Source organism: Polyodon spathula, chromosome 16 (assembly GCF_017654505.1).
Source record: "Polyodon spathula isolate WHYD16114869_AA chromosome 16, ASM1765450v1, whole genome shotgun sequence".
Taxonomy (NCBI): Eukaryota; Metazoa; Chordata; class Actinopteri; order Acipenseriformes; family Polyodontidae; genus Polyodon; species Polyodon spathula.
In genome coordinates, this window is record NC_054549.1 from 35,983,359 (window position 1) to 36,007,514 (window position 24,156).

The 24,156-nt window shown below is 36.4% G+C and overlaps 3 protein-coding genes and 2 long non-coding RNA genes across 5 annotated transcripts; 3 read left to right on the forward strand and 2 right to left on the reverse strand.

The window, feature by feature from the left end:
- Positions 1 to 136: 136 nt before the first annotated feature.
- Positions 137 to 5,901, forward strand: LOC121328331 (interleukin-17 receptor B-like). The gene is made up of 10 exons (XM_041272950.1): positions 137 to 423; positions 533 to 557; positions 743 to 892; positions 1,880 to 1,927; positions 2,142 to 2,305; positions 3,124 to 3,192; positions 3,601 to 3,670; positions 4,181 to 4,222; positions 4,662 to 4,742; positions 4,944 to 5,901. Exons 1-10 carry the CDS (start codon positions 331 to 333, stop codon positions 5,594 to 5,596), a joined length of 1,395 nt encoding a protein of 464 aa, XP_041128884.1. The 5' UTR covers positions 137 to 330; the 3' UTR covers positions 5,597 to 5,901.
- Positions 1,197 to 1,928, forward strand: LOC121328452. The gene is made up of 3 exons (XR_005951687.1): positions 1,197 to 1,309; positions 1,436 to 1,562; positions 1,880 to 1,928. It is a non-coding gene; the product is annotated as an uncharacterized LOC121328452 (long non-coding RNA).
- Positions 5,902 to 7,386: 1,485 nt separating the features above from the next.
- LOC121328345 (actin-related protein 8-like) lies at positions 7,387 to 14,400 on the reverse strand. The gene is made up of 13 exons (XM_041272962.1): positions 14,140 to 14,400; positions 13,287 to 13,457; positions 12,781 to 12,891; positions 12,195 to 12,299; positions 11,815 to 11,988; positions 11,521 to 11,614; positions 10,961 to 11,093; positions 10,612 to 10,765; positions 10,438 to 10,533; positions 9,979 to 10,119; positions 9,158 to 9,419; positions 8,853 to 9,016; positions 7,387 to 8,417 (listed from the first exon to the last, which is right to left on the reverse strand). Exons 1-13 carry the CDS (start codon positions 14,269 to 14,271, stop codon positions 8,274 to 8,276), a joined length of 1,881 nt encoding a protein of 626 aa, XP_041128896.1. The 5' UTR covers positions 14,272 to 14,400; the 3' UTR covers positions 7,387 to 8,273.
- A 1,574-nt stretch (positions 14,401 to 15,974) lies between these two features.
- LOC121328268 (selenoprotein K-like) lies at positions 15,975 to 18,729 on the reverse strand. Its single transcript, XM_041272857.1, has 5 exons — positions 18,666 to 18,729; positions 17,872 to 17,962; positions 17,515 to 17,598; positions 16,745 to 16,840; positions 15,975 to 16,263 (listed from the first exon to the last, which is right to left on the reverse strand). The coding sequence occupies exons 1-5, from the start codon at positions 18,682 to 18,684 to the stop codon at positions 16,260 to 16,262; spliced, it is 294 nt and encodes a 97-aa protein (XP_041128791.1). The 5' UTR covers positions 18,685 to 18,729; the 3' UTR covers positions 15,975 to 16,259.
- Positions 18,730 to 19,445: 716 nt separating this feature from the next.
- LOC121328596 lies at positions 19,446 to 21,766 on the forward strand. Its single transcript, XR_005951699.1, has 3 exons — positions 19,446 to 19,519; positions 21,427 to 21,553; positions 21,689 to 21,766. It is a non-coding gene; the product is annotated as an uncharacterized LOC121328596 (long non-coding RNA).
- The last annotated feature ends 2,390 nt before the right edge of the window (positions 21,767 to 24,156 follow it).

The following is a 24,156-nucleotide window of genomic DNA, read 5'->3' on the forward strand; positions in this document are numbered from 1 at the left end:
ATAATAATAATAATAATAATAATAATAATAATAATAATAATACTTTTATGAATTCAATTTAGAAACAGTATAACATGTTTTTTTTTTGTTAGTTCTTTTTTTGTGTGTGTTTTATTAGTTCAATTTAGAAACAGTATAAAAAACTTTTTTTTTTTTTTTAACCTGACACTAGCTGCACGCCCCACTTCATCTCATCTAGCACTAGTAGGGGAGATCTGAGTGATAAATTTGGTGACTCACTCTGTCCTTAATAAATGCTGCTTGGATATAAGAGACAGAGACATTCAACACAGCCTGAGTAAACAGTTGACACTGCTCGAGAATAGAGAAATGAATTACCGGCACTATAATGCGATAACATTGTTTCTTATTTGCCTGTTTGGATGGGGGGCAGTTGTATGTAACACACAAGTTCTGGAGCAGGTAAGAATCAGAGGGGAGGGAATATAGTCCTATTTTACTGTGACTGGTTGGATGCATGAAATCAAGTAATATTAACCCGTTATACGCTGTTTTCGTTTTTCCCTTACAGGATATTATTTGTGAAGAGTATGATGGTGAGTTCACAACTCCGTGCTCTATGTATGTATGAATGGCTTTTGACAAGTTTAGAACTGAATTCAGATTTGTGTGTTAAATAAACAGGACTTCAAAAATACTAAAATATTGAAAGGAACGGTGCGTCCGTTGCTTTTGAGCTTTCAATACAGACTTTTAACAAGGATTTCTTATCTTTTCAAAGCTTACATCCCTCCAGCAGAATGGACCATAAAGAATAATTTTACCCCTTCAGATCTCCAAGGTCTCAAAGTCAAATTGGGTGTTAGATTTGAACAGTCCCCTACATTAAATATAAGCTGGACCATCAGTGCAGATGGTAAGATTTTTCTTTCTTCATATAATTGAATAATAGAGAAACAGTAAATATTGAAATGTTCCACCATATAACACATGAATCTACCTACCTCAATTCTTTTTTATAGTTAAAAAAAGGGGGGGGGGGGGGGGGGGGGGGGGGGGGGGTCAATTATTGCTACATCCACTGTAATTATTGTGAATGGCATAACCAACTGACATTGCTGTGTATGACAATTTAGAAAAGCACACATATTTATTGTATTATTATTATTATTATTATTATTATTATTATTATTATTATTATTATTATTTATTCTATATTTTAGGAAGCATTGCAATCCTTAAAGCAACCATGATCCGCATTCAAAATCTAAGGAATTATATGACCCTCAGTTTTCAATGCAAATATACACAGACATTTCTGACTCAAACCGATCCCTGGAATAAACAGGTACTGTTTATCAAAAATCTAGCAAATTATGATGTGTTTTAAAGTAACAATCCAAAGGATTGTGTTTCTGATGTTGTGTAATTAATATATATATATATTTTTTTTGTATTTATTTGTTTGTTAAAGTGGGAATTTTATTTCTGCGGATTTAATGCAGAACCAGAAACACATTATTATGTAAGTGCTTTCAACATTCCAACAGCTAATATTGGAGGAGACCCACCTACAAAAAGTCAAACCTTTAAAACACCAGGTAAACTGTTTAGATAATATTTAAGCAATTGCCGTATCTGAAGGATATAGCTACATCTGTCTCACTGCCCTTCCTGGAAAGGTTTAGTTTTTCTGACTACACCCTATAAGTTTGACTGCACCCTTTGAATCCAGTTTCACTGCTGAGCTGTTATCTGAACTCAGATTTCACTGGTCAATCCATTCAGTTGTTTTAGTGGCAGTTTAGACATTCTTTTCAAAGTCCAATGGTTTTAGGAAGTTCACACATTTTACTATTTATTTAACACTGTGAAAAAAGCACTTGCATATTCAAATCTATGACCTGTACTTTTTCAGATTGCGAGAATGATAAAGTAAAGTATCACGAGCACTGTGTTTCCAAAGGTAAGTAGTCAAATACACTCCAATATAGATTTGTAATGCAATATGTATAATATAAGTACATTTTCATTTTGATGTAAAAGCAAATTTTTAAAAAAAGGTACTCTGCTAGAAAGTGATCTAATGTTTGCTAAAATACCATTCTTCCAGTAGCTGTGACCGAGTGCTTTCCCAGGAGGAGTTTCTTGTGTGTGTTTTTTTTTGTTTCCATTTATAGGAAGCCTGTGGGAGCCAGACATCAGTTCCTTCTTCACTGGGGATGAAGTGGAGGTGGTCTTTACCACCAGTAAACATTCACAAAAATATGACATTTTACTGTTTTCTTGCAAGAAACATTTAGAAAACTGTGAATTCTTAAATAGGATCACTGCAGAATTTCAGGTAAATATTTGCATGATACAGATACACGTTCAAGACAACACCATTCCGAGAAACCGTGCAACATTGTAACATCAAATGGTAGAGATTTGTATGAACAGTTGGTGGTGGTCTGAAATTAACCAATATGGCTGTATTTGCCATGAGATGGGTAGCAGTCTTTTCGCATGTGTACGTGAAGGCGTTTTTTAGTGTACATAAACAAAACAAACATGGTACGCTCCTTTCCGTTTGCTACACCCTGAACAATATAAACCAGGCCACAGACTCAGCAGAGTGTAATGTCAGTCTCCCATCAAACACATCCGGGAGCAGCAGAGCACTGGTATGTTTTTTTCTTTTATTTGAGTAATTTTTGTTGCAAGTACTGCACAGCAGGGGCCGAACACCTCGCCTATTCCACTTCATGTCAATGCAACACTTGGTTTCAACCAGGTCCTTGATTATTTAATTGGCCCTGCTGAAGATGGAAACAATGTTTTGTAATGGAACAGACTAGAAGAGACAAAATTGCTTACCCATTCTCTACATATCATCATGGTAATGTGCTATAGGTAGGTTTGACAACTCTAATCTGGAATTTGGCTTCATCCAGATATAGAGTGTTGTCGGATTCCAGGGTCCCTCCACACACACAAATGATCCTAAGACAGTATCACACATACTCTTTAATTATCATTCAGATCAATGCAGGTTACATTCAGCACAGTGTGAGTAACATTGAATTATGTGTTGTTATTTTGTTTCAACAGGGTGTCCAAAATAAATGTTACACAGAAAAAAGATCCAATTAGTGATATGCTTATTTTTCTATTATTTAGGCCAATGAAACAAGAAGTACTAAAAGACTAAAGGCCAGCAACAAAGACTGTGAAATATTGGTTATACAGGTACATTCGTTTTTTAATTACGTTTTAAAACTTGTATTAATGAATACTAACAGTTTTAAATTGGAGAAAAGAAAGTGTTTATTTTCCACTGCACATGTTAGAATAGCATGCACACCTCTGTGAGGGTCTGTAATTGAAGTGATCTGAGCATGAAACACAAAAGTTCCTTTACATTTCTCTCTTTGTGGGTGCCTCCCTGTGAAAACTCTGCATCCAGAGGTTTTAATGTTAACGACTATGAAAAACCTACTTGATAAGAATGGTGGTCATGTTAAGCAGCTAATAAATACCATCACATTGCTGGATTTTTAATTCCGTTGCCCCTTGAATTGGTGTCCTTACTATGGCCAAGCCCAGATTAATGTATTTTACTTCTCATCACTGAATAACCTAATCTGATTCTTTTAGATCGTACCTTATTTTTACGGGTGTCAGAGTGATTGCCATAGACACACCAAACACATGGACTGCAAAACAGGTATGTTTTACCTGTCAAAACTAGATTCTAATGTTACGTTGTTCCACACCAGATGGGGCAAAAGTTAAACCTAATCTTGGATAGCAACGACTTCAGAAGATATGGTGGTAGCTATGCTGTGCTCAGGTGGATAAAACAGATTTCACCCATGTTTTGGACACGGCTGTCAATCTAGGTCTTTATTTATGAGTTAATGGCTTATGTTGCCCATGAAATTGGGTTATTTTCTGCATAACAAAAGTCAAATCATTTGATTTCTATTTGTCTCTATTTTAAACTAATATTTTGCCTGGCAAAAGTTGCTCCAGGATACAAAAATGGACAGCAATGCAATGCTTCCACACAGTGATGTCCTAAAGGCCCTGTCGTAACTTCATATGAGACATTCAGCCCAATGGGCGTGAGGGTGTAAAGGCATTCTTCCAAAGTGTTGTAATTTTATTTCAGCACTGTTTGCTCTTTACAACTAAACAGATTGCTAATGTAAAAGTGCTTTTATTTATGTTTTAGACAGTCCCACAGAACCCACACCAAAAACCCCTGACACAAAAGGTAAGAGTGCAGTTTGAGGGTATTGTGTCCCTGTGAAAATCCTGTCATTCTGTTCAGCACAGACCCCTAACCTCTCCTCCTCTGAACATTCCTTTAACATGCACTGGTTTTTACTTGGTATGGAAATGTAATGGTTTGTAGGTAAACAATCTGGATTGCCATCTTTCCACTGCCTGTAGTCATATGAAAATGGACCAAATAAATGCCAAGTAAAATAAATCTTTATTAAAAAAAAAAAAAAAAAAAAAAATACATGAAAGAAAAAAATTGGAAATCAAAATGCTACATTTAAATTATATGGCTGTGTGTGCAAACAACAGGTCCTTGAAGGTGAAGTTAAGAGAATATTTTTTTAAAAAATACTGGTTTACTTATAATCACAATTGGCTTTTTTTTTTTTAAACCACATAATGAATAATATCAAGGTGTTACTTTTCAGAATCACAGCCCCTCGTCATTGCTGCTGTGTTGGTTTTTGCAATTCTCTTTGTGGTTTCAAGCTATGCAATGTGGAAATCAGGTAGGTAATCTTTTTTTTCTGTTTGTTTCAAAAGGATGTGACTTTTATAAAACATACTTTAAGTAGAAAACCCTTTTTTTTATTGTCAAATCCAGTAACCCAGTGTTATCTGTTGGCACATGGTTCAGGCATGCAGTTTAAAACAACACATTTGCAGGGCTGATAAGCCATAAATTAATGAGTAACCATTTTATTTTCTAGGTAAAACCAGGAGATGTTTAGCAGATTCTGCCTCCAATAACAGCGATAGTTCACCAGCTACAGTGCTTATCATTTATTCTCTGGAGAGCAGAATCTTTCAGAAAGCTGTGGTGGCTTTTGCTGAATTCTTGCAATTGCACTGCCAGTGCAAGGTGATTATTGATATATGGCAAATGCAGAATATTGCAGAAATGGGCCAAGTTCAGTGGCTAGCCACACAGAAAGAAACTGCTGATAAGATCGTTGTCATTTGCTCAAACTCAGCCAAGAGCAAATGGCACAGCGCCTCTAATCTTACAGCAGAAGACTACACAGTTTCCCCTTCTCTGGAGGACATGTATAGTCTGACTCTTAACATGTTTAGCAGTGATTTGAAGTACCCAGCAGCTCTGAACAAATACATGGTTGTATACTTTGACAAAATCTCCACTGGGAAAAACATCCCTCCCGCTTTCAGTTTTTGCAAATCATATTCCCTTATGAAGGACATTGGGAAAATCTGTAAAAGTATGCGCAGCACACCTGATCACAGATTCAGCCAAGAGATAAACCCACTGTTATGCTCAAAGTTACAATGCAATAAGGAAAGTACACAGCACCTGAGAAGCGCAATACTGGAATTAAAAGAATGGGAGAAGACCATGCTGGTTTAAAAACAGAAGAGCTTTCATTTTTAGAATCTGTGACTGGGTCTTGAAAAAAAACAGGGAGTTTATTTTGCTCCATTGTTTAGTTTTTTTCATAACTGAATTGAAATATAAAAGGACAATCAACTGTAGTACAACAGGTGAAATTAAACTGTAAAACAAACCAGGAAGGAAGGAGGAAACATTGTTTTTAATATCAGTGTTTACTATGTATCATAGGATCAACATTTTTAATACAAGCATGGCTTCTTTTTTTTTTTTTCAATTCATTTTTTGGTTCTTATTTTGATCTATTTTCAAGTTTTATGTAAAAAATTTCAGGGCTTTTGTTTTTTTCTATACTGTATGGAATTGTTGTTTTCAGTTACTTTCCAAAATGCTTGGTTGTATTTTTCTGTCAGAATATATAGTAACTCGACAGTACTTAAGTTGTATCTTCTGTCCTTTGCTGTCTTCCACAATAGAATCCTTATGGTCACAAGCATATTCTTCTAGGGTTTTTGTGTGTAGGCATTTTCTTTTCACGTATCTCAACTGTAATACAGCTTTAAATCCTGCAAAGAAGCCTCCATTCCTAATTGTAATGTCGTTTTAAATCTCACAAGCAGAGGCTCCAATAGAAATGTAGGAATGTACTGCCAGTCAGCAGCTGGGGCTGGTTTAAAGTATTCAGAACAAATAAATTATAGATACAAATCAGGAAGGAGGGTAGTTTTGTTTTAATGGGAAAGGGATGGTCACTGTTTTTCCACTGTTTATTGGCAATACACCAATTTATTTATTTGTCAGAAACCCTAAATATATAGTTCTTATAGCATATGTTTATGAAGTTTAACATAACAGCTTTTTATGATTGCTCTTTAACCCTTTAATACTCATCGTTGTAGTGCAATAATACTCTGCAGCACACCCAACATTTAATTCTATAAATTATGTAAAATAATTTAGTTTGGTTCAAGGAACAGGGTATAAAATATAATAGGCTTTTCCTTTTTCAAAAAAAAAAAAAATATATATATATATTCCTATATATATATATATATTAGACTTTGTATCTTTTTGTAAATAATAAAGTTTTAAACAAAAAGTAGAAGTATCTTTGTTTTTTTTTAAAGCCATCTTCTTGCTTTCACAGTGACTGATGTTAAAAAGCAGATCGCAATTTGGGTACTGACTCCACACAGCCGATGTTTCAATAAAACATGCCAAGGATATAACCTTAATTAACATGACTTGCATTTTAAACAAGGTCCAAGCATTGGTTTCATTAAATGTGGCAGAGCAGTTTGGCTTTCATTAGCCAAACCAATCAGACACCACAGTTCATGCTAATAAAGTTCAAAGTTCCTAAACTAGAACAAACAAATTTTCATACCAAGTTTCAAAGTTATTGGATGAGCGATTCACAAGATGTGAGCAAGACATAGCATGATCCTCCATTATATAAAGTATGTCATTCATATTATTATATAGTTTATTAAATTAACAAGCTAAAATGTGCCCTGAACTGCAATGCCATTTTATTTTAGACAGTACATATGCATCACACCACAGAATTAACCAACTTTGCTTCATAAAGCTGAATGAAACCTTGTGAATAATGTTAAATGAACATATTGAATTACATACCGCTTTTTAAGTTAACGTAAAACTGACAAAAATCGACATTTCGAAACATGAAATACTGTACTACTACCATGGGTTCTACTAATACTGTACTACTACTAATTCTGTAGTTTCTTTGATTACATGATGTTAAATAAAATATCTAAATTATGTTTTTTTTTTTTTTTTTTTTTTTTTTATTAATGTCTCAATCCTACAATTCTAGGGGATGCAGAACATTTGGCCATAGCTGTGCATAGGTTATCAGTGTGTGATGATAAAAACACTTATTACTTAGAAACCCTGCTCTGTGAAACGTGAAGAACCACATCCTTCACTGATTAAGATATGTTGAGCGTGTCAGAAACCTTTTTTTTTATTATCAGATTATGATTGAGTTTTACTTGAAACTTATCAGATTCAGCTGGAAAAGCTGAAAACAGAGATACTTATTAATGTAAGCAGTCGTGGAGAAAAGTACAAAAAACAGCTACTTAATTGTACTCAGAATAGATTACGTGTCTGATTAAATGTTGGCATGAAATATATTGGTGCGCTGAAAAAAAACTGATTACATTTTCCCCCAAACACAAACAAAGAACAAAGGGAGTTTTGTCTGCTCATGTTTCAAATTGTCGCTGATGTATCTGTTTTACAGATTCCATGGAAGCAGGAAGCAGTCAACATGTAAATGAGTCATGCAGTGGACTGCACCAACTTATTTACACCAGGATTTGCATTTATATGGTGGAAATCAAGCACTTAATTTGTACAACATTGCAACACACTATGTGCCTTTCTTTGAACTCTTTCAAAATTCAGATGTAAGAGGAAGAATTTATATACAGTACAAAATATGATCACATTAACTGGTTTAAAAAAAAACAAAAAAACAAAAAAAAACAGCAGTGGTCTAAGCTTGTACACTTTGTCAGTGTCTAAGCTGAGAGCTGCCCATACACCTGCAAACATTACTTCAAGCAGAAAGTGAGGGAGCTCATGGCACTGTTATTTCAACTGCTTTTGCTGCGACCCTGGTTGAGTGTGTCCAGCCCCTGTGAAAAGCTCAGGTGGAAACTCACCAGACAAAAGCAGCTCTCTCGCGCAGCATGCGCACTCCGAAGCGCTGCCACTCCCGCTGGTAGATCCACAGCTCCTGAGTGGTGTCCAGGCAGGCCAGAACTGCACCGCCTTTCCAGGCAATCAGTCGCGGGTCCATGTCCTGAGAGCACAGCACAGTCAAGGGGTTGGGAAAACCAGCTAAATACACGAACAGTGCCGAGTACTTCCTCAGTCTGGTAAATACTATGCAGCCAAGGTGATATAAAGTTGATGTTTGTACCACAGGAAGTTTTAGAGGTGGTGTAAAAGATTAGTTTATTTTTGTGTAACTAATATAGTACAGATTTTGTTGTATTTTTAGATTAAGCGGTTGAACCCATCAGGTTTAACCACAGGTGGATCCTATCATCCCTTAAATCACAACAGAACATCAAGTTCACCATGAATCATAAAAAAAACCCACAATGTTTGCATCTAGTAAAAAATGGTGTACTCAACAAATTTGACAATTAGGGGAACGGCATGCATCAAATTGCGATCACATGGATTGCACCACAATTACTATTAACCGCTTTGCAGCAGGAAGAAGCCGTACCTTGGGTCTTGTAATGACTTCCACATTTTCTACAACTCTCCTGAAGGAAGGGGGCATCTTATTGAGGATTCGGTGCTGCAGGAACTCCTGAGACCCGTGGAACATAAGACCCCCTCCGACTACTAGGATAGAGCTGTACATTTTCTTCTTCGTCTCATCAGATGCTTTAAAAAAGACAAACAAACAAATAAGATTGGTGGTAATTTATGATATACAAGCCAATTGAAAGTTTCCTCACTGCCCATTTTCTTTAAAGCTCAACTGATTTAAAAAATAAATACATTTTAAAAAAATGCTTTCCTTACCACAGCAGTCAATACTATGAAGAATAGCTTTATCAATGCCCAGTGCTTTTCCTTCAAACTGGGATATGGCCGTTCTCCTGGACATCAGAGCAGAGGGTGACTCCTCCACCTCATTGCCTGTCAGGCAGTCGCTCTGGGAGTGCCCCAGGTCCATTTCCTGGGAGTGACTCCTGTCAGAGGGTTCTGGGTTCTGGCTACACGACTCTCCGTCAAACCCAGATGGCTTGGGGAGAGTCTTCCGCTCAGCTGTGGCTTTAGCAGACTTCAAACACAGAATAAGATGTTAAAATCAAATAGTAACTCGATGTATTTTTTATAATTATTTTTTTTTTAAACAGCACACATTATACAGATTGAAGTGTCATAGAGGACATTATGTAAGGATAAGTGATTTACAGCTGCAAAACACCCATATCGTGGTCAACATCAGCGTTTTGCATGCGCAAACTGTGTTCAGCAGCCATAAAGTGGGACTTTAGCAGCCATTTAAAATGTGGCTTATGTTAAGAATTTAAATTATATTCAAATATATTCAAATGAAATACAAAGCATGGAATTAGGCAGGGATCTGGAAAACTAAGCAGGTACAAACACTATAATGAGAAGGATTTTGCCTTGCACTTGGGCAATTGCTAACCCTCCAAATACTTTGCAACTCCTCTTGTTTTCAGTGTTGTAATCATAGTCTAATCTGACTATACTGACTATGAGTACAGGCTTGTGAATAAAAACCCTGAGCCAATGTACCACTGACTCTTGTTAGATGGACAGTAGTAGCAGCAGTGTTACACATTTATATAGGACACTGAGCTGCACTGCACCTGGTCCTGTTTGCTTTGTGTACCCATCAAGTACTGCTCATCATGAGGGTCCTCCGAGTCTCCCTGTGATCTTTGCTGTAATGATGTCATCTTCTGACCCACAATTCCAAAGGTAGCTGGATAGAACAGTGCCATTGGTGCCTGGTTTCGGAATATGACAGTTAAGAGAGACTCGTTCCCACACCACATACGTGACAGTTACACTCTAAACGGAAGTGTGCAGCATTGGTGTGAGCACAGAAAAGATATAAATCAAGAATGCTTTAGTTCATTTCCATAGAAATCTCAGATCAGTTATCAACCAGTGGAAAGTAGAAAAGCACATAAAAAAGGTAACTACAAAGCAAAATAAAATGCAGCTTTATTTATTTACTTAGAAATCTTGTTCAATTACTCAGCACATCTTGAAAATAAAAAAGCAAAGTATGGGTGGAAAGATAAATTAAGTGGTTAGTGTACCTGCAGCTTTTCATCTCCTAATCGAAGTTGGTAGAGCAAAGCAGGGGAGTCTGGGTTTCGGAGTTGAAATTCGTGGTCTTTGAGTCCTGAAATATCCTGTTCAATCAAAATAGCACAATAAAGCAGGCTACTCATGATATGATTTTCTTGTGTCATGTCCCCAACGTTCCTTACCTGTTCAAGATGACAGAAGTTCTCTTTGAGCTGCTGAAGGAGGAGACAGTCTGTTTTGCTGGAAAGCTGACACTCTCTATAAGGAAAGCCAGCTCGCTGCATGAGCCAGAAAAAACACCTTGTCACATCCACACCTCCGTACGCCAGGCACAACCTGTCAAAATATGTGCACACGTTTCAATTGTGAAGTTAAAACTTACAAAATCAGAAGAGGTATAGAGCAATATAAACTGTATGAAAATACACACGTTTACTTTATGTATTTTTATTATTATTATTTATTCCCCTTGTGGTGTAACCATGTCCCAGTAGGTCCTACACTGTATAGATATTGAAAAGAAAAGCAAACCTTGAATTGCGATGAGACACTCCATCTTCTACACAACACACACTGGTCTTCTGGTCTCCAACATCTATAACACATGCACTGCTTAGGCCACTGCCAAAGGTGGCACACACCGATTCCTGATGGACTACAATACCTGCACATTCACATGGTGAAAAAAAAAAAAAAAATGATACTTTAAATGTATATGGTTTAAAAGATAAGCTTGCAAGTTCTTAATGAATAATGAAACATTATAGCCACACAAAAAACACTGACTGAGTGCTCTTCAGATTCATTTCTCACAGCAAGGTTTTTTTTTTTTTTGCAGGATGGTACCTTAACACTTGATTATTCTTTCTGCGCTGTGAGTATGATTTTGTTAAACGATGACAACCTTAATGCATTCAATACCAAAGCCTATAAAACACAACAAAATTACCGTGTTAAACAGTGTACTATATCGCCTCCTTGTGGGGAATACTAAACTATGCTGCTGTAGATAAAATGAATATAAAACACACATGCTGATAAGTCAATTGTAGTCAGTATGTAAACACTTAGAAATTGAACAAGCTTTTTACCTGAAAAGCCCATGTTCATGAGAAGCATGTTCACCAACTCCTTTACATGTTGTCTGTTACTGATGTCTGGAACTAACAAGATGCATCTGTAATACTGAGAAATACATATACAAAAATACATAAATGTCTTATTTGATCCCAAATATTATGTAGCGCAAAATACAAAGCACACCCATCACCTGTGTGAAAGGTTTAAAAGAAGCAGGAAATCACCATCTACAATACAGTACTGCAGAATTGAAAATGCACTGCTGTATATGTTTTTGTCAATTAATACCTGAACGGTCTTCTTACCTTCAAATCTCGAAGTGGAATCTCTAAGGACTTCTGTATTGCATACGACCATATTGTCTCCAAATCAGCCATAACTGCAGTCAGAGTGCCGCCAGGACCAGCGTGAAGGTTCATTTGTCCCCTTCGTATAGGCCAGTGGATGTTGTAGCAGTCTGTAGGATTTACGTTAAGTGCCTGTTAAACAAAAGAAGAAGGAAAAAAAAAACAGGATTTAACGCAGATACTAAATCAGACAGACACATTTCCGTGGGTCAAGTTGAGACGTCATTTTAGAAGTACATACATCCAATTACACCTCTTAAATGCTGTCTAACAGCGGTTCTTGGCAGCGTGTTCTGCAGACACAGCTAGTGCAACTAACATTCTCGGTTAATGTGTACCTCTTCTCCCACAACAAACTCAGGGTGATGGGATGTGTTCGTCCACTTGACTCTGGAGCTTGGATCCAATATTGCAGGCCGCATCTGTTTATTGAATGCCCTTGCCTACAAAAGAAACCATATGTAAAGATTAAGAATGAAGTTTAATCTAATGCCACAAGGAACATGGAAAATGGGAATTAAACTAGAGGGTGTTACTGACCAATCTGTCTTATCACTTTTACATGTTCACAAGTTAAGACTAGACTTGAACAGTATCCGGAGCACACATGTGTACACCCTCGGTTTCACTCCCGAAGAGCAGTTCCCATGATACATGATAGAATTGCAGATACCAGCCTTGTATAATTATCCAGGTTATGTCATTGAATTTCTTATGGGTGCAATGTTTGACTATGAACTTTAGCAAGATCACTAAAGGTTTCCATATTTAATAAAAAACGACTGCATTCTCCTTATAAATATGTAGGCTGTGAATTTGCAGCGGGGGTGGGGGGGTGGGGTGGGGGGGGGTTGAATTTAAAAATTTAGTCCCACACGTCTAATGGTTCCCTGTTAAGAAGGTTCCATATCAAAGTAAAATGACCTGATCCGCAGAAACTGGAATTCTTCTGGCACCATTTGACATCTTCTTGGACCAGATTGCCTGGTCTACCATTTTAAGGCCATTTTGTCTTTGTTCATTACTTTCTGGTTTCTAAAAAAAAAAAATGAAACGTAAATCGCAACAAATGAGGGCACAACGACACCTTAAATGAGCAGTTGGTCCGATTCTGTCCAACACACATACAGCTTTGACAGCAGCAGCACTCTCCTCTGATGGGGATATGCGGCACTTGAGGATGCTTCATAATAAAACGACTGTTGCTACAGCATTTGCTACAGTACATAAACTTCTGCTTATTATAACAAAAACAAATTCACATTTAAAGCTAGTCTTCTCAAGCCACTTAACGTCTTTAACAAAAACAATACTGTGTATATAAGTACATAATGACAACTGTGCAAGCACGATAGAAATGTATAACGCATGTTGTTTGCAGTCTATTGCTAAAACCATGCCAGAGAATCTTCGCTAGGGATGCCACTTACATTGAGACCCTCTCTCATCAGCCAGGGGTCCTCCTGGCGCGGCTGGCCCTGGTGCTTGTGCCTCCGAGCAATGACGTGCGGAATGCTTACAGGAAGAGTATCCGTGGCTCGGCCAATCCTCAGCGTGGCTGAACCTGGATTTATCACCACGATGAAGTTGCTCTGGATTTGCTTTAAAAAGACAGGTCGGTGGAATTATAAAATGTTAACCACATAAGGGTAAAAACAAACAAACAAACAAAAAAATGCATGAATAATACGAGATGTACAGCACTGCACATAGTCATTATGCACCAATAAATAAAACGTACGTTAATTAAACTGCTGGGGTGGGGAAGTTGGAAAATGATGGTAATTTGACAGCAATCTTTCTAAAGGTTCATTAAAGCACTCTCCTGAATCTACCCCTGAAATCCTGCGCGTTGGGTGCTGAAGGTTGTTGAATAACACTGTCAGTACAATGCTATAACAATAGTACCAGCAGCTGTTCAAACAAAATACAGGCGTTCACTAGCTTTTGGGGCAGAAAAGCCACGTTCTTCGCTAGAAAGGAGTGTTGTTGTTGTTCCTTATGACGTTGCACGGTCTACTCAGCAAACCATGTAAGTGCTATTGTCCTCATTGCAACATTTTTTTTGACATTACCTGTTATTTTAGTTTTCTCTTTTAACTATATTGTTATAACTTACTCTAACTTGGTTAACCGCAAAAGTCTAAATGCAGTGCATCAAATTACATAAATACAGATTGCTTGTTTTTTCACAAATTAAAATGAGCCGGGTACTTCAGGTATTAAACGTGGAAACGGATCTTTGCCACGGCGCTGGGTATTTTTGGGGATGGAATCACAAACCTCTTGTAAAGGTTCGGGTATGACAGGGGGAACTATCGGCCTCTTCACTCCCCGCTGCTCCTTCTCTTTCTCCTTTTCACGGTCTTTCTCCTTCTCTTTCCCATTTTCGGGTTCTCTCTCCGCCTGTGTCATCCTGTCAAACCTGCAGGTATCCGTTACAGAGATCGTGTTGAAGAGTCCCAAAGTGCCAAAAACAAAACACCGGGCACGTCTGGGTGCACAGCAGACAGTGGGCAACTCCAAACAAACGCGGAGTTTCGCACAGACGCAATGGAAGGCCAAATGAAATCTATCTCAGAGTTTGGGGGCAGGCTGTACAGTTGTAGTAGCATAGTGACGGTAAATTGCACATTGTCCCCCGGAGTAAACAGAAATAACACTGAGAACACGTCCTAAAACTGAGCTTTCAGTGCTAGTCCTCATATTTTTATTATCTGTATTTAAATGATTCCTTTCAGAAAGCTCAGAGGCTGTGAGACTGGGTGAGGGGTCTATTATGGTTTTGTTTCTAGATATATAATTGGGAGGTAAGGAATAAGAAAGATTCTGATATTTTTAACACAATGTCTGAAGTTTCACCACTCAAAATTAGGCTTCTCAACCTAACTGAAACATGATACGCTTTTCAGATTTTACTGGTAGTATTATGTAAGACTGAACTCTAAGTGGAAGCATTAAACCTCAATCATGTTTCTTTTTTCATGTTATCTAAGTGCTAATTCATACCTTTTTTCCCCCCACATAAAAGGAATGCTTATCTGCCATAACTTGAACCACTTTGTCATAAAATACACAGTAAAGTTTAAAACGTAGTAGTAGAACCAGCATCTATTTTGACTATACATTTAAGTTTGGGCTACGGTTCTACACAGTCCAGGATCCTGAGATTTAAGCGATCTATAGAATTAGCACCTGCAAATGGGTTTAAACTACCTTAAATAAATAAAAAAAAGCATACATTTTAAAATGGCTTGAAGCCTCTTGGGGGGGGGGATAAAAACAAATGTGAAGGACTTATTGTGTCATTCTGAAAGTGTGGGAATAGAGACACTATCTTGATTCACAAAAGCAACATGCTGATACTACAACAAAGCAGTAAAACTGACATGTTGCAAGTCATCTTTAATTAAAGTTATACATGTTTCTTATCTGTATTCTCTGAACTTGTCAAAGATAAGTATTAATAGGTTTGAAACTCTGATGCTGTAATTAAATCTTGCTTTTGGGTATTTAAGATATACAACTTTTGAACTTAAGTGTTTTGAACTCAAGTGACAACTTCACAAAGCTTTTGTTTCAATATGAGCATGTCCACCTAAGTTTAGTGTTTCCTATATTTTCACAGTGGTCTCGTTAAGGCAGAAGCCTGTAGATTAATGGCATTTTCTCAAGTCACTTTCATACTGGTTTAGGTGTGTTGCATATCTTTTAACCTTTCAATATATTTTATAAGAGTGCACATATCCTTTTTTGGTCATTTACAGTTGGTTTATGCTGGAATTTTACAGCATTAATCCCTGGTTGACAGTAAATAGTATATGTACTATTTAATTTATAATTTACCAGAGATTATAAAAATATAAGAATACAGATACATAGAGTATGCAATCATTTAATAGGAAAACAAAACACACTTTGTATAAGATGCATTAGTCTTAACCTGTATCCATGTTTCATACTGTATTACAATGGGGTGTAAAAGCAGGTCGTCTTCCCAGCATTACTTTATAAATACTCAAGAATTCATTTCAGTAGCAATAGTATATATATATATTTTTTTTTCTAATATTACACAAAACAATTACTTTTTTTTTTTTTTTAACACATTTCAGCATATAGATTTAAAAAAAAGGAACTTTAAATTAACATAAAACAAAACATTAGCAAACTCCCTATGTACAAAGAAAAGAAATACTGCTCATCAATTGCAATGGCACCTTTGGTCAGGTATTCCCAGAGCAACATCAAGAATCCACGTCAGCAGTAGCAGCTGTTCAGGTGGACACACACATTCACATTACAACTCCGCAATTCTCCTCTACTCAAGACCTTCACTTTAAATACCCAGACCAGCCTTGTGAACATGTGCATCCTTTGCCTGCATTGATTTATGCAGGCGTCTACCTGTTAAAAAAAAAAAAAAAAAAAAAAAAAAGTAACATTGCTAAAAATAAAACTTTAACTTTTTTTAAATTTAAGTTTAGATCTCTATAAAACAGATCCCTTACTTGAAATAGGATACACGTACAGCAATTACCAGCTAAATACCAACAGCATCAGCTCCTTTTATTTTCAGAGATTAAGTAACGTTTGATATGCCTTAACTTGTTCTAATGTCATGCATTAATCTAAACTTGTTTTTCCTATTGCGTGCAAACAAACAAATCCTTTGAGTGTAGGTGAGCAGAGTAGCTCTGATACACAGGGTGCTTAGACAGTAAGTTTACCACATCAATGATATGGTGCGTTGATGTGGTAAACGCACATTCTAATCACCCTGTATAATACACGGTTTACATTCTAGATTGATTTGATTACTTGGACCAGTTTTGAAATATGGCTAAAGAAAGGAAAGACTGCATTACAGGTACAGACTGTATTATACCTTCCTCATCCACCTCCTCCCATAGGAGGGGCACTTGGACCACCCCCCCCATGATTTATTCTTCCCATTCGTCTTCTTCCAGGGTATCGAGGGGGGCTAGTAAAGGTAAAGAAAGTAAATCAAAAAGATAACTTTCCTGCAATGTGATGAGGGATCTCTGCAATGATATACCTGAAAGCAATGTAATCCTGTGCATTTCTGTAAATGACCTCATAGCACTGGAGTGAAACACAGCTACAGCACTCGAAGAAGTAGCAACATGGCTTTGAATTATCTGTATAACATCAGAGTTGGAAAACTCTTACAAGTGCTTCGCCCACTCATTACAATCCATTAAAAAAAACATGAACAATTTATTTTAGTATACCTACAGATTCAGGTGAGCTTTACTTATGCTGTAATTAGAGCAATCAGTTGGAAGCATATATAGCAGAAGCTTGATTGCTCTAATTCTTGGCAGCTTTTCATTTCATTAACACACCTAAAGCAGTAGAGTTCTGAAACCCAGGACAAGTTCACTGTTAGGGTTTATAACTAATGAAATACAATCAACAAATAATATGAAAAAAAAAAAAGATTCAGTAAAAAAAAAAAAAAAAAAAAAAAATTATATTGCTAATAAAATAATTAAAACTTGTTACCAGTAATTTGAAGAATAGCTACAATGACATGTTCCTATCAGCTGGATAAATGCTGTACGTGTGTGTAGACTGCTTGCAATAATCTGTTCATGTCAATAGCCTATACTAAGTCAAGAAAATCAAGCATACCCTCTGCCATCATCAAATCTAGAAGAAGATGAGGAGCCTGAGGTTCCTTTCTTTGACAAGTCTGGCTGGAACAAGCTATGAAAACTAAAAAACAAAAAAATAAAGCAATTTAAATATAACATTTTGCACAATTAGTGAATGTGAATTGACTGGTTCTAATCAAGATGAGGGTGATGGTGTTTAAAATTCTTCTCCTCCTTCCCCCACCCCGCCATATGGAACCACTATGCTAAAAAATAATGCTGCAAAAAACCTTTTGGGTAAACTAAAATTAATATTATTTATGCAAACTGTGGCATATTTTTCTCCCATTTAGCAATTGTTAACAGACCAGAAATGTGTAAAAAGAGGACTTACAACAATCCAACAAACTCCACTACTCCCCAAAAGAGATCAGTAATAAAAGATAAACTCCAAGGGGCCTGGCTCCGGCTATCCAGAACCTGGCCTGGGATTGAAACATGAAGAATGAAACGACAGTATAAGATTGATTTCATTGGATGCGCATGATTTAAAACACTTAATAATGACGCTACGCTAAATCAAGCACACGTGTTAACAAATAAACTAGCGACACATGACATAACTAATGCAAACGAGACTGAAACTCAATGTTGAGGGGTTTCGATATCTGAACCAAAAATAGGTAAGACATGCTATTTCAAGTCTTTTCCCTTACGATATAAACATTTGTGTTTTATGGTGGTCAACTGCTTAAAAAAAATACATAAAAAAAAAAAAAAAAAAAAAAAAAAAACAACAACACCACACACTAGAAGTTTAACATTTGTCCCAGGCAAACACGTCGTAGTACAATGGCAAAGAGCGTTGAAATTTGCATGCACAAAATACACATTATAAAATATTTTCCATGATGGCGTAAGACTTGTTCGAAGTTATTTCAAGGTAAACTATTCAAACATATAACCTTATGAGCTACACGCAATATTTATAAGCGATACGTCTAAATAAAAGGCGAACACGTCAGAAAGTGTCCTAAAATCTAACCATTCAGGACATAAACAAATACTTCGCCATCGAGCTTGTTTAGCATTACGATGCATATCGGCGTTATGCGCTACAAAAAACTAAAACACATTTCTTAGATGGGTTTTCAAGTGCGAACGTTACAAATCAAAATATTTCTTCACCATTAGAGACGTACACCATCTTCAAAACAGTGTTGCAGCAAAGCTGGTTAATTTTTTCCTTCCTCATCCGGTTCAGTCAGCAGTACGTAAAATGACGCCATTGCGTTGCTTGGAAATGTCACAGTGCGCGTGTGTGGTCAGTTCTTTTGTTTACTCTGAAAAAATTAAAGGTGCCGTGTGCACGTATTGTTTTTAAGATATTGTTCTTGATCATTGTAATCTGATGTTCAAGTGATCTGCTTTCTACTTGCCTGTAGAGGTTTCTTGTAATGAGCAGTTTTTCGTAAAATGACTTTTTAAAAGCCTGCAGTGATAAACAGTTGTTTCAGCACCTGAAGAGCTAGCAAGCTTTAGAAATGCCAGGAGTTGACAATATGAAATATATTTATTAACACTAACATACAGTAATTGATTTGTCTGACAACCAAAACCAATGGGGGGAAATAAATAATGCAGTATAACATACATAATACATCATTAAACTACTATTATTAGAGTGCTTTATAACAACCTATATAAAGTAACTGAAAGCAAAAACTGTTCTTGTGAAGCCTAAAGATCATGAGTAAATTATCATGAACTTTAAACTTAATTTAAATGTTGTCAGCTGCACACAGACAGTGCTCAGACTGTGACATATAGAAGTAGACAGAGAAAGTATAGGGTTCAATGTACAGAGATACTATCAATACATTATATAGGAGAATTTACAATATAAGGAAGCATGTTTGTAAAGCAATTCAAGAACTGTCAAAAGTTTGCTTTAATTATTTAGAACCCTTGGCTGCATTGTGTCTAGTCTACTGGACTATCAATTAAATGGTCCATATTGAGTTTTATTTCAGTTTGTAGAGGTAAGTAAAACATCCTTGAATTTTTTTCATGCTAATAATTGTATTGTACGCTTCTGTTTTTTAATTTAATAATAAGGATCTGAAATGGATTTATTTTGTGTCTCCAGTTTGGTCAGTTTTGTGGAATAGGTTACATTTTGAGACTATTCTCTGGATATATAGACTAATGTTTTTTTTTTTATTTCTTTTTTTTTGTAGTATTTATTCTTTAATCTAGATACATACTGCATACAACTCCTAAGTATGTTATATTATGAACTAAACACATACTATATAAACAGCTGTACCCCCCCCCCACACCACCACCAAATCTTAAGGTTAAGTACATTTTGATATGCAAAATTTAATTGCTCTTCATATTTTTTTAACTTGCTATCTTTTTTTCTGGAATGACTATTGTAATCTATAGAAACAAGACCTTTTTAATTCTTACAGAATGTTTCTTTTTTTCAATAATAAAACTCCATTTACTATTCACTTTTTAAGGTGGTTATTCTCATTTAGTTCATTTATGCACTAATATTGGGAGTGATAATAGATTAGTTGCATTTACTGGAATCGCGTCAGTCAACTTACTAACACTGTAAATTAACTTACCGAAGAAGGCAACACAGAATCCCTCGATTACACAGCCAATCTTTCCCAAACTGAAGTAGCCCATTGCATTTGTCGCTCTGGTTAGCACACATTGTAAGAGTAACGTCTAAATCGGTAACCGCCAAATTCACCAGAGAATAGTTTAAAGGTTGCCTCAATTTTTGGTATTGTATAGTCACCAAAATAACTGTTGTATTCAGGATAATTGATGCAATACTAGAGATTGCAATAGTAATGGCTAATATTGTGTAACCAGTCTTAGGCATCAGTAGTTCTTCAGTAGAATCACTCTTTTGTGCAGCTGCCAAAAACTCTGTACGATCCATAATTTGCAGAGTTGGAAGGAAAACTCAGAAATGACAAACAAGAGCAAAAATTTTAAGCAAATCTCCTCATCTTTCCCAGGAATGAACCAGCTTTCACACACCTCCTTGTCTTATCCTTTATTTATTTCAGCTTCACTGAAAGTGGCATCTTGAAGATTACATAAATCCTACTAAAAATCCTTAGATCCAGATTTAATCAATATAATTCCTCCAGTTAATTTTCTAATGAAACCTTGATTGCACGTTTCTTAATTATTGTTTCAGCTGCTGTCAAAGACCGGCACTGAAGCTGTTCAACAAGTAGAATGGATTTTACACTTTAAAAAGATTTGAATCTGCAAGTCTGTTTTATAATGAATTTATGTAATCCAACATGAAACACAATTGTAACACATTGCAATTAGCAACATAGAAAATGAATCAATTAATGTTCCAGCTAGTAACAAACAGTGTACTGTTAAGTAACTTCAGTATAAATAAATGTGGGATTTCTAGTAACTGTTCTGTAAGAGTCCTTAAGACAGAGAGTGTGTCGCTTCTGTCTGCCCACAACAGCAACAAGGCAGTAAATCTCCATAGCCTTTCAAGAGCACAGCCAGGTACCTGCATGAGTTGTAACCTTCTTCTCTCGTTAACTGTGTGGTTACATGTCTTGAAGTGTTTCAAGCCCTTTTGTAAATGAAGCTCAAGCTGTTATATAGCTGTAAAGTCATGTAGGTCATGGCTCTATGCCACGTGGCCAACCTGCATGGTGCGGTAAAGATCCTGTCTTTCAGACTTAAATAAGACCTGAAAGAGCAAAAATAAATACAAAGAACGTTTGCAATGACTTTATTTTTTTTCTTTCTGCCCTGTAATATTTAATGCTTTTATAAATGTATTTGTTATTCATAATTTTTTTTTTTCATTTTTCATTTTTTTTTTAAAACAGTAATCTTGATGGTCTTTTACAAAATCCATTGATTTGAATCTGTTGCCTTGTAGAGTGCAAAGTTCAGCGGGATGGAATTAAGCAGCTTGGCTCAGTCTTTCAAGTGGAACACAATTGCCTGGAACCTGCTTCAAGTTGGAGCAAACAGGCAATAAGCCTCAGTTTTAGGAATGAGTACAGGTCAGTTCAGGGTTACTGTTTTGTATGAAGAGCATGCCTGGTACTTTCTAGGGCTACGTTTGTTTGTGATTTAATTTTGCTGCTCATTAGAGACAATACTGTAGACTGATGTCCTTTCCTTTGTCTATATAACAGAGATATCCGAACCAGTCTACAGTCTCCAGGCTACCTCATGTGCACGCCTGCCGAAGCCTGCCCTGGAGAGACCAGCATCCCAGGGGGTGAGGGAGCAATTCATTGTCAATCCTTGGCCTCTCTTTCCGAGAGTGTTTGCAAAATAACACAAATGCATGCAATGATTTTGTGATCCAGTTTTCCACACTTCAGTTGGGATCTGAGAAGGCTGATAGAAGAAATAATTAAGTGTATGCTTTAAATGAATGATTTTAGTTCGTTCCTAATCTATATCTCCTTTTGAATGTCAGCTTTTCATTAGTACACTAGTAGGATCAAGATCAAGAGATATCTCCAGGATCGATCTGTTCTACTGACCTCACTGCATCATCTCCCATGAGCTGTATTAACTGCTGTAAATGAATTAAAATAATAATTTACAGCCCCTTTATACAGTGGAACAGGTTATAATTGTTCTCGTTATAAGGCGGAACACAAATAGCACGGTCTCTTAACTATGGCTCCTGACTACAGTGAAACAGGTTGCACTTGCAGATACACCAATCATCCGCGGTGATGAAGCTCAAGATCTTTTTAGGTTTTGGTTTGTCTTTATCAAATGCTAGTCTTTGAGAGTTCAGATAACATGCTTAAGTTCTTACAATCTTTGTTAGCTTTGCAGAAAATGTGTACAGCACAGGGGAGGATAGCTCAGTCACATCAGAAACCTCCCTTTTGTCATTACAGAGATGACTTTCATCTCTAATTATACCCTCCTGAATGCCCTGTTGAGCTCCAAGGTAGTGGATATGTTTGGTCAGTTATTGACTAAAGTGGATTGTGTCTGCCGGTTTGGACGGTAGTATGATAGGATGTGCTACCAGCTCAGCAAGTCTTTTGCACATGATTTGTTTTTTAAAAGGCATTGACCATGCATTAGCCTACAGAGCTAGTCCCTATAATACTTTAACCTTTGAAGATTTTTCAGGGCTCAGATTTATTACATTTACAAAGTGTGTCATGCATTGATTTACTGGGGCTGCTAGTATTTCCTGGCAATCCTGTTTTGTTTGATACAACACCTACAAAGATGCCTTCGCTGAAATAATCTTATTTTTGAACTTCTTGGATGAGTTAATCTGATTGTTTTGTTCGCCTTTCCCGTCATTTATTAAAAACGTTATTTTGAGGAATATTTTATATGACTGCATGGATTGTATGGACTGTTCCAATGTAATTGAATAAATCGTTAAATCATATTTTATTTATTCATTCCAAGATTAGTCATCTGAGTTGGTAGAACATTGTTCGCTAGGACATTTATTAAATACCTTTTCATAAATACATTTCTTCATTTACAGAACACTTTAGATTTGCCTTTAAATGCACAAATATACACAAACAGTTTCATGTAGTATTCTACCTACCCACCAGTGTGGCATTTCTTGTTGATTTTACTCCACATAAGGAAAGCTATATTTTAACTGGTATATTCTATGACCTTTTAAAGAGGTTTATCATTGATTAAGTCAAGAACAGGATTACAGCTGACTTGCTGTTTAATGTAAGACCAGAGAATTAGCCTTTTCTGTAGCGTTCAATGTTGTTGAAGCTGACACCCTGGGATCTTTCAAGAAGTTGCTTGAGATTCTGGGATCAATAAGCTACTAACAACCAAATGAGCAAGATGGGCCGAATGGCCTCCTCTCGTTTGTAAACTTTCTTTTGTTCTCATATGTTCATGTAGGACTGTTACAATTTTTTTTTCTAATAGTTTCCTCTTCATTTAAAAATATAGATTTTTTTGGGTGTGTGACCAACCTGTCATTGCTGTTAACTATTATTTAATAGAGACATTAATATATGCCTTTGTAGGCTAGCTTCTGTTTAAAGTGTATATAAAATAGCCACTCTAGTTTTGTTTCTTTTAAATAATGATTTTCAACTCCATTTTTACGTTTAATTAACAGGATTTTGCTGGGAGTTTCAAAAGATGTAAAAGGCTTTTTTTTTTTTTTTTTTTTGCAGTTGTGGTTCTTGGCAGACTTGCTGCTACAGATGACCTGCATTTTGGTGGCATTGTCTGCAGTGCGCTGCAAACATCTCTGTAGTTCTGTGATTTTTCCACTAGGTGTCAGCAGCTTGTTATGGTGAAAATGACTAGATTCTAGCAGACATGCAAGGATGTTTATTTTGGTGTTCTCTGAAAGTTGTTTCTTCCCATTTCATGAAACCCAACAGTGTTATTTTTTTTATTGTAAGGTACAGTGTGCAGTGCTTATCGCTTCAGAAAATGAAGATAAAGCAGAGGTCTAATATCATTTGTGGGAAAAAAAATACGGTGCCTGCAGATATCTGAATGAATTGCCTTTCTCAAATTAATTGATCGAAGAGAAATGCAGAAAAAAGAGATTCAAAGTAATTGGCTTGCCTGTGAGACACAGGTGGGATTTCTGAATTGAAGTGCCAGAGCCGGTAAAATAGTGACA